General features: G+C 42.0%; 1 protein-coding gene across 1 annotated transcript in view; it reads right to left on the reverse strand.

The window, feature by feature from the left end:
• Window positions 1-20,426, reverse strand: part of TG (thyroglobulin) — a 154,730-nt gene that overhangs the window by 132,423 nt on the left and 1,881 nt on the right. Inside the window, exons 3-15 of the mRNA XM_042786183.1 lie at window positions 20,193-20,290; window positions 19,541-19,744; window positions 19,033-19,192; window positions 14,622-14,728; window positions 13,291-13,434; window positions 11,348-11,533; window positions 7,021-8,085; window positions 4,769-5,356; window positions 3,127-3,369; window positions 2,651-2,788; window positions 2,035-2,112; window positions 1,485-1,597; window positions 673-784 (exon numbers count right to left, since the gene is read on the reverse strand). Coding sequence (XP_042642117.1) covers window positions 673-784; window positions 1,485-1,597; window positions 2,035-2,112; window positions 2,651-2,788; window positions 3,127-3,369; window positions 4,769-5,356; window positions 7,021-8,085; window positions 11,348-11,533; window positions 13,291-13,434; window positions 14,622-14,728; window positions 19,033-19,192; window positions 19,541-19,744; window positions 20,193-20,290 — 3,236 coding nt within the window. The remainder of the gene's footprint in view (window positions 1-672; window positions 785-1,484; window positions 1,598-2,034; window positions 2,113-2,650; window positions 2,789-3,126; window positions 3,370-4,768; window positions 5,357-7,020; window positions 8,086-11,347; window positions 11,534-13,290; window positions 13,435-14,621; window positions 14,729-19,032; window positions 19,193-19,540; window positions 19,745-20,192; window positions 20,291-20,426) is intronic.

Consider the following 20,426-nt stretch of genomic DNA (forward strand, 5'->3'; position numbering starts at 1 on the left):
CTGTTATAGATGTTCCAGGAGAAGATTTGCCTGAAGCCAGCAGTTTATTCTCCCAAATTTTCTATGGGACATGGCAAGCAGAAAATCACTAGCTAAAGAACTGAAGAAACAAGCACAGCAGAGCTGTAGGCTCTTGGGTTGCCTGTACTGCTCAGAAGAGCAGAGCCAGTGCACAGGCTCCAGTAGTGTATCTCAGTTCCTATGCGCAGGGATTCTTCAACTTTTTTGATCAACCATCTCCTCTGAGACTTCAACAGTTCTCTGTCTTTATTTGAAGACAATAAAAAGGTATTATAGATCTAATTGCATACCATGGAATGGTTGTGGACCATGTAAAATGGGCAATTCAGGATTGATTGACTTAGAAAACTCATTCATGAGCTCAAAGAATTTTCTATGGTGGTAAGAAATGAGAGGCAAAAAAATGCATAGAAGCTTGTTCATCAGTTTGTCTACACTAGTTTATTTTTGGTGTTATGAAAGTAAAGGATAACCATTTTCAGATATACCCTTTCAGTGTTGATGTGCTTGTATGTACCATATCACTGAGGAATTAAACTGTAAGCCCCCTGTGTTTCACAGGTATCATTCTGAAAAAAAAAGTACATATGATGCAAAGCATGAGGCATTGCCACTAGCATCACAGGCTGTGGATAAAGCATTACTACTCACACTCAGGATTGCCATCCAAATCTTTGCTGCCATGCTGAAATACTTCTCCTGACACAGGATCTACACACCAAATATCTGTGTTGGATCTCTGTAGCACAGCGTATTCTCCTGTCTACAAAATCAATTACGTGTCATTGTAGATCAATGTATCAACACAGACACTCTACTATCCATATCCCAAAGGTTGGTTAAAATATTTTATTATATTTACATTTTTCTAGTAATACAACACATTGAAATTAAGCACAAAATATTAAAATACAGTCCACCTAATTTAATACACAAGCTGGGCCCTGAGAGAAGCAGTACAGAGACTGAAAACCCATTGAGATGAAGTTCTGGTATAATCTTAGTTTGAAATGTCTGCTCTTTGCCTGTCTCAGGGCTCTATCGTGATCACTGTCATGTTTTGAGAGCATCACGGACTCTATTTTGGGGTACCTGCATCCAACTCCCTCTCATCCTGACATTCTCTCACATCTCAAGAAGAAAGAATCTTGCAAATGTCAGTAAATTAAGTTATGCCTTTTAAGCATAGCCCTGCAAAAGGACTAAACAAAGCCACCCTGTAGGAGGGAAGAGTAGGCAGAGACAGATCTTCCTCTTCCCAATCTTCATCTCAAAACTATTTAAATTCTGCCTTATGCAGGGCAAAACCTGCTGTCAGTTTTGTCTTACCCATTTCTTTCAGGTTAATGGCAATGCACAAGGGATGCTTAAGCAGCATAGACTGAAACTATAAGAACATTTGGCATGGCATAAGTAAAACCACGGAGGTTTTGTTTCTTCCTCCTTCAGTCATGTTAAATCACCTCAAGGCAGTAGGGTATGAACAGATCAGCTGTAGAGGCATCCAGCTTTGAACTGCTCTGTCTCCAGCTGGAAATAAAGGCATTGGTTCGAGATCGCTGACATGATGTCTGGCCTGTAAGAGGGAAAACATACATGCACGTTAAAATAAAATCAAGTTCTCAAACCTAAGCTAGAGAAAGGGGTACATCCCCAGCAGGCTCTGCTACAGCCTCAGTCAGGGAATTCCTGATCGGTGTTTGGCAAGCACAGAATCACAGGATGGTCAAGGTTGGAAGGGACCTCTGGAGACATCTGGCTGGACATCTGGTCCAATCCCCATACTCAAGCAGGGCCATCAACAGTAGAGTGTCCATTCGCAAATCATGGAAGCCGAAATCACTCACAGTGAAAATAAATTCATTAGTTAGACAAGCATAAAATTAGTTTTTCTTTTCTTGAAGTGGTTAGAAACAAGATTTGCTTCATGCATATCATACTAGAATATTCAATAAATATTAAAATTTGTAAGAACAGATAAAGACATATATTTAGGAAGAAAAATCAACTGACATTCAGGAAGTTCTGCTGTGCGTGAGACCAAGGAATCCATGACGTAATGTCCTCTCTCATCCACACACCAGCAGTGACCTGGACAGAGAAGAAAAGCAGTTTTATTTTAAATGTTGTACTGAAGTATGTTTTGTTGTGTACTGGGAAGACTTTCATCCTCAGCAGCACTATAGAAAGTGGTCAGTAAATCTAAGTCACAGTTATCTCTGCTATCTGAAGATAAGTAGACCACACCTGAGAGCAGTGGTGGGAATGGAAATGTAGCAGCTCTGGTGAGACTCTTCCATTTCAGCCCTATCCTGCAGCGTTGGTATCATCCACAAACTTGATGAGAGTGCACTCCATTTCATTGCTTCATTAATGACCAAGACAATACCAACCCCTGAACTGACCCCTCAGGAACACTACTAGCAGCGAGCAGCTGAACATTGATTGATTTTTGAGCCCCAATGAACTGTCACTTGAGTCCCTCACTCCAGTCAACTTTCTACCCATCTTGTAGACCACCTCTCTCCAGCTTGGATACAACAACACAGGTTTTCCACATTTTTATCAGAATTTTGATTAGCTTTCCCTTGTTTAGAAAGCCCAGAGTATCTTGTTAGCAATTGCTCACCCGTGCTCTCATAGCACTGTGTTGGCTCCCAGTTTCCCAGGCCATCACATTGTGGGATGTAAGGGAGAAATCCCAGCTGTGTTGCTTCCCCAGCAGAATGTTTTGAATTAAAGTGACTTTTCCAGTAGAAATGCAGGACTATAAAATATAAATAAAAGAAAGCGTATAGTGGACAATACAAGATATTTTAAATGCATATTTGCAAACACCTGAATGTTCCCTGTATTTTAGAAGGCAAATTATGAAATGCTGCAAGTATATAAATGCTGTTAGGTGTCCAGATTGTATATATCTGTCATGTCATACACAAAAGACAACTGAAATCAGCTCTTGGGTTGGCAGGTTAATTACATTGATTAATCATACCTGCTGAGTTCCACCCGTTTTTCAGCAAAGTTGAATTTGGCATAGAGTACTCTTGCACAGATTCTGGGCATTAATCCATTTAATTAAACTCTCATCTCTCTTCCACCTACCTGACTGTGCAGCCAGCTGGAGAGCATAGTCATTGCCCAATAACAGCTTTTCAGAGACCACCACCTCTGAGTCGTAGAGCTGAGCAGAACGTAGCAGGTCATTGTCTGTGAGCTGTATTCCATTTGCCATCAAGAAGCTCTCTCCAAAAGCAAAGTGGGAACGATTTGATGCTAGGATGAGCTCCTCCACCTCCTCCATAAATTTCATGGCTTCCTGCTTAACACTTTCACATAAACCAGGACCTGTAGAACCAGAAGGTATATTAATGCCTTTTACCTAAATCCAGTAAAGATTTGCTTGTGAAAACTAGTTGGTCTTTTAGTCAGCATCTTCCAGTTCTTTCTGCATTCTCTCATTTTTGAATTGCGTAATGAAGCACGCAAACAAACGAGACTTGTCAATGCTTATCTATATAACAGCAAGAGTCTAAGAGTACCAGGAATCACCCAAATATTCCTGAGGCAAAGCCTTGATGATTTTAAGTTACCTCCTCCTCACCGGTTATAAACTGAGTTAATATGTCTCTACAGAACTGTCCCTCAGTTTCTGTCTTTAAAAAAAAGTGGATAATCAGAAGAGAGACTAGGAAAGGAAAATGAAGATATATCCCTTGGTTCCACAGTGGCAGCTGACACTTGGCTCATTCTTTCCCTATATCTACCGACTCAGAACAGGAGTTCAACACACTGAACCAGCTCAGTGAAAGCTTCTCTGATAAAACAACTCTCTGCTAATGTGCTTTGTCCCCTTTATTCCCCATTTGTCCACAGATATGGCATCTCTGACACTCTTTGCTCACTTGGAAGTTTACTGTTTATTGTCCTGCCTCTTCCTCCTAGCTGGAAAATTACTATGTGATGAGAATGGTTTCAGTAACTACATTTATAATATAGCAGAGGGCTTACTAAACCAGTGCTGGCCTCACTCTTCTCCAAGTGATGTCTAGTGGATATAGGATCATGGAATGGTTTGGGTTGGAAGGAACCTTTAAAGATCTTCTAGTTCCAACCCCTCTGTTATGGGCAGGGACACCTTCCATTAGACCAGGCTGCTCAAGGCTCCATGTAGCCCGACTGTGAACATTTCCTGGGAGAGGATATCCACAACTTCTCTGGGAAACCTGTTCCAGTGCCTCAAGACACTCACAGTGAAGTATTTCTTCCCTACATTTAATCTACCCTCTTTTACTCTGTTATACTTGACTGTGTAGTAAGAAACAGTAAAGAAAATTCCTCTTGCCTCATTTTAAGGCATTCTTGAAAGTCATTTACATCGCAGTGTAATCCCAATTTTTCCATACAACTCTTCACACACTGTTTCTAACTTCAAAGTGTCCCTTGTCCCTTGCCACCTGCCTAAGTATCTTCTGCAAAAGCATTATATGTCCAAATTCTAAGTTATAAAATCTATATAAACTTGATATGGAACTTTATTCCTCCTTATTCCCAAAGATGAGAGACCACTTATTTACCAAAAATTAGTTACCCTGCCTCTGGTGGCCAGTGACAATGGTAGTATTGATGATCTTTCCAGTAAGTCATTTTCTCCTGCTTCACAGCACTTGAAAGAACTTTGCTCTTGTGGCATAAAAGCAAAGACCAAAACCACTGTTACTTATGTGCCAGAAATTCTGTTACTTACATGCTGGGACCTGGTTCACTTCTGCCTTTGTTCCTTTCAGCTCTTCTCCTTTGCTATCAACACACCAACAATCACGAAGTTCAAAGTGGTTTAATGGAGTGCTAAAATCAGTATAGGGTCCTGGGTAATAGGTCAGCTGCTCATTCAGAAGCTGCCAAAATGTATATGGATCCAGTAAAATGTTCTCGGAGGCATTAGTCACGTTTCCTTCCAGCATTTCAGGTGGGAGATCAGTGAAGGAGGAATACATGGTGAATGCTGGGAAGACATTCTGGTGCCCAGCCTCATACAAAGCCTTAACAAAAACTGAAAAGCCTTTGGAAGATGCATTTTTATATCCAGTTATGATGTTTGCTAGATTAGCAACAGGCAGGCTTTTGCCTTCGTGGTTCTCTGCAATCCACCGCTCGTACCACTCCAAGGCTTGCTCAGGAGGGCCACTGCACTGCACCTGCCTCCAGGCTCCATCAGCATCACACTGAGGGAGGTAAATGCTGGAGAGCTGAGACAGAGCACTTGGATCTGACAACAGGAGTTTCACAGCCTTTAGAAACTCCTGACCAGCTGTTACTTGGCAAGTGCTTGGGCCTGGAAAAAAGAAAAACATGCATAGCATGTGTTATGAATGCACTGAAAACATGAAATACACCCTACCCTCCCCAGTACTATAAACACCATTACTAAAACTTGGTCACTTATCCCAATACTAACAAAAACATTTCTGGTCTGTTATTTAGAAGGCTAAGGCTATTAAGTTCCCATGCTGAACCAGGGTAAGATTTAAAAAGGCACGTGAGCACTGAAAGATGCATAAAGATATTATTTTTTAAAATATCTGAGCACATTAGGTGCTTTTAGTTCTTAGTGGGGGCGATAGGTGACTGATGCCACTAAATGCCTTCCCGAATGTTTTCACACCAACTAGGTATTTTCAGATACACTTGATAATCTGTCAATTACTTCTTATTCAGCCAATCCCTGCAAAAGCAACCATCTGAATAGTAGGAATAGTAGGATAATACTGATTTTATTTCTTCTTGGACATAACCAGAATTTTCAGATTCTGTTGTCCTCTCTTCCTATTCTCTACTGAACATTGCAACTGAATATAAAAATACCATCCCTCAAAATGCTGGAGTGAGTTTGTTTTGGAAGACTTTTCTGCCATCTCCAGACCCAAATGTCATTTTACCATCAAGCAGCTCGACAGACCTAGCAAAACATAGGAGCTCATCTCCTTTTGAGCACCAGACAATTATGAACCTGTCTATTTTTGATCGTACTATAGATGGGTTGCTAGATATAAATCCCATACCATTTCATATCATTGTGATAAATTCCCCACTACCTCTGCAAACTGCTATTCAAAGGAGCTCCTTCACTATGCACCACTATCATCTGCTGGATACTCTGCTATTCCTTCCAAAATGAGAGGTAGGCTCTTCTCTTGCTCTGTTCTCCCTGTTTATGTGCCATTTCAGTTCACAGATACTTGAAAGACAAATATCCCCAGGCTATGTTCTTCCTTTGTCCTTTGTATTACATTAATAGAAGGGCAAGAAGAGGCAGTTCATAGTCTATAAACAAGTTAAAATGCCAAATTGATGTCTGACTGGTAATTTGAGACTCACTTTTCTGGCCTGACTGTGTGACCTTTATGAGAAACTTATTAGCCTTTGAAACCCTCTCCTATGTTTGGACTCCCGTGACATCCTACCAAGTTGAGGATGCATTCTTGAGGTAAAAGACTAAAAGAGAGTCATGGTTTAAGGCACTGAAGCTCTTCAGTTCTCAGGATAAGGATGAGCCAGTGACCATGGCCAGGTGTCTTGGTCCTGGAAGTGAAAGGGCAATTTCAGTCAGCATGGGTCACGTTCACTTACACAGGTGTTCCAGGTCTCTTGGGCATCATGGGTATTATACACACTAGCTACACACTTAGATAGAGACGTATGCTGATGACATGCTCATTAAAAAGACAAGACCTCAGGCTCCTCTGTTTTGAGCGTGCCTGCCCTGCACTCTGAAAGAAGAAGGGACCATCTTTAAGACTTGGGATATCAAGGTTTACATACACTGTATTTCCCACTGTTCCCCTGCAACTGTAGGGCTGATTTGCTTTCCTCTTAGGGGACAATATTGTTTGTATCCATCATCCATAAATTTCCAGATATAATCAGATATGGAGAAAGAACCATGACATTTCAAGACAGTAAGGAAGCATCTTTAAATTTCCAGTCCCCAGAACTTACATTTTATTGGTTTTCCAGCTTTTCCCCTTATTCCTGGAATAGTCTTGCCATTCAAATCAACACAGAAGCAATTCGTCCCATAACACTGGAGTGGCAGAAAGTCTCCATCCTCAGTACAAGAGGGAATAAAAAGATCTGATCCGGCAGGCAGGCTTTGCTTCAAGATTTGCAGGTTTCTCCTTTGCTTCTCACAATCAGTGGGACACCTCGGACGTTTGCCTTGAACTCTTGAGCCAGGAACTTCCTTACCAGAAGTGTCCAAGCACCAGCACTCGCCTGCATAGCACTGAACTTCTTCATACCTCCCCTCCTTGGTGCATGTTGGAACAAACAGGTTTCTTGACTCTTCACCACAGTCTTTGGATCCCAATGCTAGTTTTACCACTTCACCTAAATCTTCAGCAATGCTTTTGGGGACAGAAATCACTTGCTGAAGAAAAGTAAAGAACTCGGGTAGTTCCAGAACAGAGGAAAGGAATTTCATCATATTCTGATTGTCTTGTAGAATTACTGTGCGACCAAAGCTGCCTACAAGAGGTTTACTCAGAATGGAGTTCCCCTTTGATACCTCCAGTGAAAATGCCTCAGATGATTCCAGAAGGCCTTGGCCGTTACCCCTCTCTGCCACATCCTCCTGTGGGAAAAATTGGCCAATGCTGTATTTCCCACTAGTACCAAGTGCCCCTGTGAAGTTAAACTGGATCAGATTCTTCAAGAACCTTCCTCCAAAGAGGTTTTCTTGGAAACGTTTTGGATTGGCAGTAAATTGAAGTGCCACTTGAGCCAGTTCCCTTGATGGGAACATCCCCGTGATGGCTTCGCTAAGGGTGGCTTCTAGCCCTGGAGTCTGGCTGACATATGGGCTTTGTGCAACTGGGGACGACAATCCAGAGTCCAGAAACAGCTCCTTGAAGGAGGGAGGACAGGGTCTTGAGAAGCCAGCTATTTTTTCCAACTGCATATCTGGCATGGAAAACAAATTGGGCTGACTGAAGTGCCCAGTAGGGCCATAAAAGATCCTCGACAAGGCTCGTTGCCGCTCAGAGATGCACCCTTGTTCTTCACCTGGACAAAGAAGATTTAAAAAAAAAAAAAAAATGCAAATTTTGGAACCTCCAAAACCTGTAACTCTATGGATATCTTTCAAGCGGCCTCAGAAGAAACCACATAAAAGTGTAGTTTAAGCTGTCTCTAGTTCCTCAACCATACATCACACACATTGATAAGCAAATTTGAACTATTGTTGAATATGGTCTATAAATAAAATTTTCCAGTCAAGATACAAAGTGAAAGGAAACATTCCTTCACAATGTCTGAGTTGTCTGCTCTGTGGTCTTTTTCTGTCTCTACTGTTTCCCAGTGTAAAACCTCATTTCTTTTCCTATGGCCAGAAGAATGAATAAAGACTTTTCCAAATATTTTAATTCTCTGGTAGGATACCTGCTTCTAATGAAAACCTCTGATGACCCAGGTGCAATATGTGAACCTAAAAAATAGAAATAGACTGCAGAAAGACAGAAAGTTATTTTAAGCAGTGATCACCAGTGAGGAATTTATGGAAGCTTCCTACCTAGATCTTCAATTTCATAGTGAGGTGCTCGTTACAAGAGGTTTGAAAACAATTGTTAAAATTAGCAATAATAGAGTGTTAAGAACCAGATGGCATTCACAGATGAGCTCTAAAGGAAAAAAATACAAAATATCAACAAAAATAGTCAAATGTCAGGGTACTGAGGTACCAACAGTGGCTCTAGTCACCCATATCCTTGGCCAAGCTATTTCATAGGTATATATGCATCCAGCCCCGTGTATACATTCATATACAGATAACAATAGATCCAAGTTAGGATGCAACACATCACTGAAGAAGGACCTCTGAAAATGTCAGCTTAAGGCTCAAAAGACTTCAAAAAATTAAAGACTTGGTAGATATAAAGACACTGAGAACCAAACAGACAGGATGGTTATGGCACTTACTGGATCTTCAGAATGCATACAGCAGCTTGGATCATGCACCACACAGTTACCTTTCCCACCGAAGTAGCAGAATTATAGAGAAGGGATGCAAAACTAGCAGAATTGTAGAGAAAGGATGCAAAAATATTTTGAGGACAAAACAGCTTTTCCAGTAGGAGAAACTGTTCAACTTGGATGAAAAATATAATAAAGGTTTTTAAAAATCAGGATTCTCTACATCATTCACAATAGACAATTATTATTCAGTATTTCTCACAGTATGGGAATTAGAATGGTCCAGAAGTAGGGCACATAATTATGATCATGAAATTAATTGCCAGAGGATGCTAGGAAGGGTTAAAGGGCAATTAGGCAAGTCCCTGGAAGATGACTCCATAGGGGAATGCTAAACACAGTGATCTGGGCTCAGCCTTCAGTTTGGGGCCTTTCCCTCCAACAGGAAGGTATATGGAAACTATATGCATTTCCCATGTTTCTCACACTTTCTCCCTAAGCAGCACTGCTGTCCCTGTAGGCGACAGGATGACAGATAAACACCTTTGGTCTGCTCCAACACGGCCTCCCTTGGGCTCCCTACCCCGTCCCCATTTATTCCATATTCAGGCAATATAATAAAGCAGTCATAAATCCTGATAACAGTAAGGATAAAAACTGGAAATCTTAAAAACTGCTAAAATAGATTAGCAAGTAATCTGAGGCTCTGTGATCAACGTCTTTCTCATTCCTCCTTTCACACCCTTGTCCTGATCTGCAGTTCCTGGCAGGGGTGTGGGGTTCCTCACAGTTGTTCCATTGTAAAGGCATTTTCTGTAGGATGGGCCCCTTCTGTTTGCAGTGTTGGCTCTTGGTAAGAGGGATGAAGAACATTCCTCTGGGGACCAATAAATGAGTGTAATCCACAATACCGCAAGTATGCTAATATGAAACAAATGTAGGATCATGGTCTTTAAATGCTCTCCCCTCCTACCCACTGTTAAATCAAGTCAAAGCAGAGTGAAGAAGAATAAAGAGAAAAGCACTGGAGGGGTGAATTTACTGTAAAAGGCCTGAAAAGATGCATGTCCCTATCAGGACTGCCTGGTGCCCCAGGTCATGTGAGTACCCAATGTGCTACCCACACCTCTGTCTCTGTCTCCTCCAGTGTTCAAGCTGCTGAGTGTGAGAGCCAGAGATATTAAAGAGGAATAAAACAGAGCAGAACTAGAAACACGCACATGGCATGTAGCTGTCTGAACACAGACTGCAGCTATATCCTCATGAAATACCTTCTCAGGAGTTAGTCTGCAAAACCTCTGTAGAAACTTTTCCCTGCTTAAATTTCCTGAGTCTGCCAATAAAAGCTGCGAGCGGCCTCAAGTAATTGCTTCCCCACCTTCCCCACTACCCCCCCTCCAAAAAATAAAATAAAATAAAATAAGGGGGCCTCAGCAAAGCACATTCAAAGAGAAAACTACCTGTCCCAACATATGGCGAGGCCTCTCGGAGGTTCCCTTGCCATATCCTTGGTGATCAGCCTTGGAGGCATGCTAACATTTTCTTTTCACAGTAAGCCTGTCTGTGCCCAGAGCACTCTGAGCGACTTGAAGCCGTGACACCCAGGGGAGGTTCCTCCTCCTCTATCTTCATGGTAAGACTGTGTCTCACAGGCAGTGCAATTACCTTCCCCAAAGGTGCCCCCTCCCCCCCATGTTAAGACCCTGTGCCCCAGCCCTCCAGCACAATCCTGAATGTTTAGGTAGTGTGTTTCCAGTGAAGGTTTTTAACTTCACTCCTGCCCTCCAGGCCTTGGACATTTCTGCTGTCATTTCCATTTGGGGAACTGATTTGATGGCATATTCTTCATGAAATCACTCAAAGCCCAAATCCATACACCTCTTCTGAAATGTTTGAGGGTTTTTTAACTGGATCTGGCAATTTTCACAGCCAAATATGCAATGACAGCAATAGGAAAAAAGTGTTTAGGATGAGAGATGCCTTAGAAACTTCATAGCATTTCACCAAAGGAAGGAAATAAAACCCAGAACCACCATCACTGACTTCCTTGTATTATCCCAGATATTCTGACTTAATGCTTAAGCTCCTGAAGTCAAGAGACATATATCACAGCTGCAAAGAAAAGTCTTGCTGTATGCAAAACTAAAAGGCTAAGAAAGGTCATAAAGGAAAATAAAAGGAATATGATATTTAATAATTTATTAGAATGTGGTTCTTAACCCCAGGGAGGATTTTGGATCTCAGTTTTTGAACATCAGAATCTGCCAGAGCCAAGAAGGGAACTGGTCCTTCAGGTTTCTTTCTAAAGACATGGAGAGATATGCTCATTTTTCCTTTTCTAAAACCGCATACATACCACAGGCTGGGGGCTGTCCTCGTCTCTTTGTGCCCTGGACCTCTTGCCCTTTGGTGTCTGTGCACCAGCACTGCCCTCCCCGCTGGCACTGCACAGGCGTGTAGCCCCCATCAGCATCACAAGATGGGACGTAGGCGTGCTGGTAACGCTGGGCTGCGTACCGCTCAACCTCACACTTTGAGGGACCTGGGAGAAAACCAGCATGCATTAAGGAGGGAAAGCTTAAAGTTTCAGAGCCATCTCTGCTTGATCCCATCAGTTGCCAAGTTGGGAGAAAAAAATAAATAAATTTTAAAAAAGTTTAACTTCCTGACTGTTTTCAGTGACACTTCAAGTGCCAGCCTAAAATGCAAATTCTCCATCCTCTTCTGTTGGCCCCAGGGTTTGCTACTGTAGGTATTAATTTCTGAAAACTAAACAGAAAATAAAACCTCAACACATTTTTCAGCCTCAGTCACAGGTAGGCAGAGTAGCAACATCTCTCTCAGGGAGCTGTGCTGGATGCTAGGTGAGCTCTGGTCCTTAATGCAAATGCAAACCTGGTCAACAGAGATAGATGTGCAGCTTGGAAGGCTGAGATGAAGGCAAACATCAGTGTTTCTGAAAAGAATGAGGCATTGCTCCTGCAAAAGAATCTGCACCTGACTCTGCGGATTTGGTCTGGGACCGCTCAATTTCTTTATTTCCCTCCACAGGGATCTGAAGACCCAATTCCTATCAAACTGGCCTTAATGGCAGAGAAGTCAACAGTCCATAAAGCAAATTTTCAGTTATGTTCTCTCCAGTCCTAGACTCCACCATTCCAGTGGAAATTTTACTTGTTTATATAAACCTGCAATCCTACAGCTTAAACATTTCTCGCTGTCAAGAGTTTTCCAGCTACACTGAGCTACCAGGTTGAGGTAGCAAGAGCATCAAATCAGAGCGACCTGTTCATCAAGAAAGTCTGACAACTTTCCTAATGAGTGTGGCTTCAGGTGGCAGTGTGAGATCTGGCGAAGTCACCAAAGCAGTCCCTGCAGCGGCTGACGAACGTGGCCACATCCCCATCTTGTGGCTGTTGTAGCTTCATCTTTGCTGACAGCCGCTGCATCCCCAGCTACAGTCAGAGCTTTCTCAACAGCACTGTGCAGCGGAAGGGGGAAGATGCTTTCCAGACTGCCCAGAATAGTCAGCTTGTCCCAGGAATAGAAAAACCATGCGACTGTGAGGCCAGAAAACTTACATCAGTATCTGCTTAATATCTCTGATGATGCAACACTTTAGTAAGAATCAGACAGCAATGTCAGAGGAATTTGGATGGGAGGCTGAAGTATCACACCCCGGGGGTTCAGACTCTCCCCAGCCAATGCAATTCTCTCTGGCTCTGGTGTAGGAGAGAGGAGGTGGTACCTGATCTCCTGTCCTGCAGAGTTCACTGCTCACAGGCAGAGCAATGCTCTCCCCCATTTGCCCACCCTGACTGGGGATGGAATGGACCCAAGGGCAGATCCAGACATTCAGCCTCACTGGGTATAGGCACTACAAACTCTTGTGTAGCCTCCTGGGGATCGAGTGCATTGTGGTCAATGTAAGAGCCTTCCTATTTCTGAGTGTACCAACATAAGTTAGGGAGCACTTTCTCAGCCTTTTAATTTCATAAATCATCAGATCCATCTCCATAATCAAGGGCGAGAGATATAGAGAGATTTGATGGGATTTCAACTAGTGTCAACTTCAAGTGCACAGGATCAGAGGATAGGTACAATCTGCTGTTAAGAATGTACAATCCAGAGGTAAAAAGCCAGCTGCAATTCAAGGGCCCTGATTCTTGCACTAAAACCATGATATTATATGCTTTTAGTGCAAGAGACTCCTAGAACAACTCTCCCCAATGGCAGCTGTCACATATAAGCTCCAAAATTGTCACCTTATTTACAGGGCATCACCTGGTTGTAACTTACATCTGAACTTGCCAGAGGTAGCTAGCTGAACCCCCAGAAACCGCCTCTGCAGGATTCGATACATGCTGGTCTCTGTGAATGTGCGGGCAGGCTCCAGCACAGAGAAAACTGTGTCGTAAACTTCATCAAGCAGCAATTCCAAGCCTAGGAAAGAGATACTTTTAGCACAGAGCCTGTTTTTAAGACAGTCACCTGCTTTACACCGGACTAACAGATCTGGAAGCCTATCAGGAAAAAGAAAACCAGTTCCCTAAACAGGCCAAATGTGAATTTATACTGCATAACCCTAATGCACCGCATCATATAACCCACTGCTGAGTACCCTGTCACTAGATTTATACCTTGACATCTACCAAAAAAAGCAGGAGGAACATCCCATAACCCGCACTGTGCTGTGGTTTTGGTTCAGCGCTTTCAGATTCGGTCCGTATTAGATGGAATTTCCACTTGATGGAATTTTAGAAACTGACTTTTTTTAGAAACTGATTTAGAAACTGATATTACCAAAACCCACTTCCCAATCATTTTGGTTGTATACTAAAAAAAAAAAAAAAAAAAGGATATGCAGTAGTTTCCTTGAGTGCACAAATTTTTTGAGAACTTCTCACCCTTGTGGGAATTCAATGTTGAAGTTCTCGTCTACCATCTAAATTTTAAGCTATAGTGTTTTGTATTGTTCCCATTTTTTTTTTTTTTTTTTTTTTTTTTTTATAAAACCACAGTATCTAAGAAAGAGGAGCTGGAAGTCCTCAACCTTCTCATTCCTCCTTCTTGGAAAAACATTCTTTCTTCTAAAGTGTCCCATCAACTGTTAACATGCCTAAAAGGTATCCTGGGGCTATGAGAGAAAAGGGAGGACCATGTAATGTCCCCACCCATGGCAGGGAATTGGACTAGATGGTCTTTAAAGGTCCCTTTCAACCCAAACCATTCCATGATTCTGCTTGAGCAAGAAAAAAATAGTTCTGTCTCCAGGCCCTTTATATTCCTCTGCATTTTCTGATCGGACTTATTGAATATAACACAGCTTTCTAGTGTGGTCAGAGGCTGGACATTCAGAAATCCTATCCCACCATGCCAAGAAGGACAGGATTAGCTCCCAGGCAGCAACTTCACTTGCTGCTGACTGAAGTGTTGCTCCTAAGGGTGGGAATTCATTAGTGAGCTCCAGCCTTTCCCATGGACACTACACTGGTCACAGTGGTCTTACCCCGTGTACGAATTAAATGGAAATCCCGAATGAATCTGAAGACTGGTACTTGGTATTTGTCCTTTCCCTTGGGACTTCAAAGCCACTCAAGTTAAAGGACCAGATGCTGGAGGGTACTTACCAGTGCCTTCCAACTCTCTCCCCAGGCTGTCCGCACAGTAACAGTACCCAGAGACCTCCGGGAACGTCTCCCGCAAGGAGCTGAACGTTTGGAAAGCCCCCGGGAGCCTGGAAGGAAAAGCAGCCTCCTGTGAAGAGCCCAAGAAGGCCCATCAACAGCAACAAAGCATCATCTGTGTTTCCCTCCCAAATCTGTGCAGAAAGGATGTCTTCAGAGCACCAAACCATTTCAAAACCCCTTGGTCTCCTTGTGCAACCAGGCTCTGACTTGATCCACATCCGTGTTTCAGCAGGCTAGCAAGTCTCCCAAATGCCATTTTTTTTAAGCAAACACAAGACAATCTCCCTTCAGACAGATTTCTGACCTTTCCTAAGCAGGTACCCAGCATCTAACACTCGTTTTCAATTCTATTCTCATCTTTGAAAGCCTGTCAGAGTGTAAAATAGATAGACCTTGGCTTAACATTATTACAACACCCATTCATTAGCTCCTGCCACAAATTTGCACAGGATGAGAGTGCCTAAACAAACAGGTTGCTTCTTCTTGCCTACATGTTACATATGCTTTCTGCATTGAATTAAGCACAAAAGCTGATAAAAACCTCACTAATCTTTTTCATTTTCAGATCATGGCTCAAAAGATTAAGGAGAAAGGCTTTTTAACATATTACAAGTAAGATTGACTCTTACTTCTGGAGGTCAAAGAGACAAAAGTTTCCAGTATAATATTCTAGCAGTGATACCAGTGAGATTCCAGCAATGTAATGATTTAGGAAGGAAACTTAATACGGTCAGAGTTGGAAAAAACATAATAAACGTGATCTTAACTGACAGATGCTCTAGGATTTCTCCAAGCAAGCAGAAGATAAGTTTTTCTGGATTCAAAATGCCAAGTTCCAAAACAACCATATTATTTTACAGACACATACCCTTGCCCTGAAATATGATAAAGGTCTGGTATCCCAGCTTCATGTGTCTTATTTGGGAAAAATCTAGCAACAGGGAAGTGGAATTTTTTGCTCAAGACGTTCAGAGAATTACACAACTCAGGTTTTTACCAAGGAAGGACACTTAGCAGTAAGAGTAACGATGGATTAGGCCCTGATCAATTGGAAAAAAGGCTAACGGGCCAAAGCAGATTACAGCAGCCCTGTGAAACTGGGACTATGACCAGTCTCAACGCCAGTGCCACCCTCCTGCAGCCTCAGGGCTGCTCTAGCATGAACAGTCTGCAGTCCCCCTGAGAAATGCAGTGGAACGCTTGCTTGTCTGGCTCGGAAACAGTGGTCAGGTGAGAAGAATGGAGTAAGGGGCCTTTGCTACCTTTGAGAGTGCCTTATTGCTCTGCCACCTTTTGCCAGGAGAGCTGAAGATGTTACTGCTTCCTCAGAACATCAAAGTACAAGCTGGGGAATGCACGAAGCAACAGCAAGCCCTGGCAGAGAAGGGGCTGGTAACCTTGGGATTCTCCCAGCGTTATCCAGCAGTGCTCCTGTCTCGGAGCGCACACATCCCTGGGTAGCTCTGGCACTCTTCCACATCTTCAAATTAAAAACCTCACTGAATCCCTCCGCTTTGGATCATCAAATCCTGCTCTGCTGCTGACATTGACATGCTAAAGCAATCAAAATGTCATGCTTCAGAACACAAAGGGACTTCTGCCAGCAATAAAACAAGGTAATTTAAGATACAAACACCTAAATACCATCTTTCTATGGTCTTCAATGCACACTCAGACATAAATATCTTGGGGTATTTCAAGAGCTTTTTTCTCCCCTGAATTATGCACTGACCACTGCTCAATCAGGAATATGATCTTTTCTCTTCTGAGGAGAGCAACGCTCCTAGATTCAAAGGCAGACCTCTGCACTGTTCATGTCCTTGGAGCTCATCATCTCAGCATCTCAACCCCTAAGTGAAACGGGATGCAATGGAAAAATTCTGCATGCTGCTTTCTTTCAACCTCAACATTAAGAAGTCACATGCATAATTATACTACTTTTATATGGGGCAGATGTGTAGTCATATCCTGTCATTCTGGTTATTTTTGTTCCAAGTTGAGAGTGCAGCTAAATAAAGTACAAGCGGATATAAATCAGGCCCACATAAACAAGAGGACAGAACTTTTCTCACCTTACTTGGAAAACTCACTTTCTGCCGCTTCTTTTCTCAGCCTCTTTTTAATCACAGCCCTTGAGATGAGTAGCGATAACACAGAGTACTTCATCTATCTATCAGACACAGTCCAGAACAATGGCTGAAGCAAAGATGACTATATTCACATTATGGATAAATTTATAGCGTATCCGTGCATTTCAATAAGAATGCTCGCACTCAAAAATATGGGAAAGTAAATAAATAAATGTGAGGTTGTTGACCTTTTCTTCAAACTGTGAGTCTCTGCTCTTGGCTTCCAGCAAAGACAACTCATTACTGATCGTCAAAAGCATGTGTGCAAGTAATCCCTTTTATGTTTCTGATATGTAGCTCAAGTTATAGCTGCCTTTCTCACTGACTATTCAGAAATAGAGGGAGAAAAACAGATCATGTTTTTTTCCACTGCCAATGAAATAATACGTAATAGGAGAGAATCTCCAGTGAGCTGGGATAAGGACACTGACAAAAGGTCTTCAGTCTGATGAAAATTATAGTAAGAAAATAGAAGAGATCCTCCTTGACTTCTGATTTTTTGATCATTCCCATCAATCTGCTACAAGGCTTTCTATATGGTTACCCATCCAAGTAGGGCTGGGGCACATTCTGTATAAAATAGTAGCCAAGCCACCAGGGTGAGGCAGGAAATTTGGGCTCATCTTTCTTTCCAAAAGTCTTCCTCTTAGGAAAGTCTCAGCTCTAAGACTTCTGAGTTTCTGAATTTCTCCATTTATATTTTTTAACATACTGATTTGTTCTGGAATATTTATTAAGGTATAGGGAAATTATTTGGGAAGGGAGTTAGTGTGACATGTCTATGTTTCAAAAATCAGTCTGTGGAACCAAAGAAAGTTGCTCCATTGGTTCCACATGAGCAAAAAATATTAAATTATAAAATTTTAAATCCCTGGTCTGCTACAGTCCGTTGATGTGGAGCTCATCCGTTCAGCTCTGTATTCTGGCCTCCTGCTTATGGGACAGGATAATGACATTTCAGGCAGGAATAGTGTGAAAATAAACATATTAATGACCCGAGATACTCAGATATGATGGTAATGTGTTAAGTCTATGCCATAATTAGAAAGGTAGACAGCTGAGAGTGAAATGATCCTGCTGTGATTAATTACATGACACGGACACAAGAAAAGCCCAATCTTGTAGGTCTTTTCAGACTAATCTCCCAAAGGCAGAAAAAAAACTGTTAATTTAAAACATTGCTTTATCCTCTGTAATTGCTCTTTTAGAATTTCCACACTCCACAGGCCAAAAAAATGAAACAGCCAGATTATTTTGCTCTTGCCAAAATAACCTCTCTTGAAGCTCTGACAAATTTGCACTGTGCATTTGGGCCTGCCTTTCAGTTTTGCTTAAATTAAAAAAGAAAAACCTCAAAACAGCAAAATTGACATTTACAATAAAATGCCTTTGCTACTACAGAGCCAAGTCAGAATGAGACATTATATTTACTTCACTGCCCTCCACCGGAGAAATGTGTTGACTGCGGTGTCAAAATAATAGTACTTCACGAGAGACCAAAAAGTTTCTCTGGAGAGTCTGAACATCTGCACCAAAACAAACTCCTCCCCTGTGATTCCCCTTGACCATCCCTTATTTCTGCACCTGAACATTAATTCCCAGCTCCTCCACAGGATAACAGCTTCTTGCTCCCACAGACAAGGATTTGATCCAACATTTTCAAGTCTTCCCCAGACCTCTCCAACTACCCAAAGCTGGTCTTTCACCCACGTCTGTTCATCATTTGCTGGTTCAACTGTGAGAGCAACATTAGCACTGCCTAAATGGACAAGAGTTTCCCATCATCACATGGAACTTGCTCTTTGCTTGTTGCGACTTGTCCATCTGTCCAACTGTTTTCATGTCCCATATGGAATCATATTTCCTACCTCATATATACATCTGAATTCCACTGTTTCTTGTGCATTTATCTAATTCTCTGCTGTGTGTCTGTCTGAAAAGTAGCCCTGGCTACTTTTCCAAATACAGATTGCAATGTGGTATCCACTGCTGTGTGAGAACACACTGATTAGGCTGCAGGGATGAAATATCATTTTTTTCTAAATGAGCAAATTTAATTCAGAAGAAAAAGGTTTTTTACTTGGTTCATTCAGTATGAGAAAACATTCTGTGTGGTCACAGAAGAATGGTTATGTGTGGAAGGAAAAAAAAAATAGTACTAAGACAATGATTTGAAGAGGTATGCAGGATTGTTTTCTTCTTTCAGAAGCCTGCGTTCTTACCTGTTATAACTATGAATGAGATCAAAAAACATCATGTCTGTAGTGTTGACAAACTTGCACTGGACAGGTAGAAACTCTCCATCTGCTGAGCACTGTGGTGGGCTCTTCTCCCCAAACCCATGCAGAATGCGACGGTCTCTGATCTCACAGTTCCCCGGACCTGATGGGAAACAAAGCTAACGTTTATTGATGTTTTAACTTCCCACAAACAGTTGAATAGTCCCCTCATGGTTTGGAAGGGTCTTAGATTCATTACATTGACACCTAGATGTCTCATATTGTCTTTACAAGGAGCAGGGAAGTTGGACTCACCAATCCTTACGGCTCCCTTCCAACTTGAGATACTCTTATGATTCTACGAAACAGGGACTTGAATCCCGCAGTTAAGCACCTATACTTCTATAAGATAAGTGTAGGCTGAAATGTCCAAGCTCCTGATCTACTACCTTCCATTCACACCAAACCTTTCAAACCTACAAAACCCACCCTTTTGTTGAATATTACTTACACTGCGTTGGCTTTCCTCTCTGCCTGGTGCCATAAATCTCCATTCCTTCTGGATCTACACACCAGCACTGACCCAGCTTCGTGTCACACTGTACAGCATCAAAATCCCCTGAATCCAGGCACTGAGGGATGTAGGAAGTGCTACTGCTGTTGATGTATTGACTCACCAAGATCCTCTGCTTTTGCAGCTGGCAAAAGGATAAGCCTGTATCAGGAGAGAGGGGCACTGTTAGAGGAAGGTACTTAATGATCACTGAATCATTTATTGAGACAACATCTGAGTTTTCTCAGAGATGTAAGATCTGATTCTGCCACCCAGGTGGCATGAGGACATTGATGGACTTGAGGTTATGAAAATTGGTAGAGAGAAATGCACCACAGCTGGGGTTGAAGTTCTGCAATAAATTAAGTTGATCTTTCATTCATGATTTACATTACTGTGATCTTCATAAATACAGATCATCCAGGTGTATCAGGTTTCCATGATCAGCCCTGAAGAAACTCCAGAACTTCCACGAGACAGACCTAGCAAATTACAACAAACTAGAGTCCATCAAAGTCTAGGGCTAACCTATTCTTAACTCCAGCAGTTCAAATTCAGATTTCAATGGTTCTTTATCCAACCTGAAGAAAAATAAAAACTTGTGACTTACAAGATATGGGATATCCGTTCTGTTTGCTGCCAGGTACTTCAATGCCATTCTCATCCACACACCAACAGGAAAGACCATTCCTACTGCACTGAACTGTCCTGAAGGAGATCACAAGTAACATACTTCATTTTGTTAGTGACAGTCTTCAGTCAGTATAGGATGTAAACAAAAACGTAAAACAAGCCAAACAAGTTCAAGTACTTTAATACCACGGATACTGCAGTCAGAAGGGAC

Source organism: Tyto alba, unplaced genomic scaffold, assembly GCF_018691265.1.
Source record: "Tyto alba isolate M040663 unplaced genomic scaffold, T.alba_DEE_v4.0 Super-Scaffold_9, whole genome shotgun sequence".
Taxonomy (NCBI): Eukaryota; Metazoa; Chordata; class Aves; order Strigiformes; family Tytonidae; genus Tyto; species Tyto alba.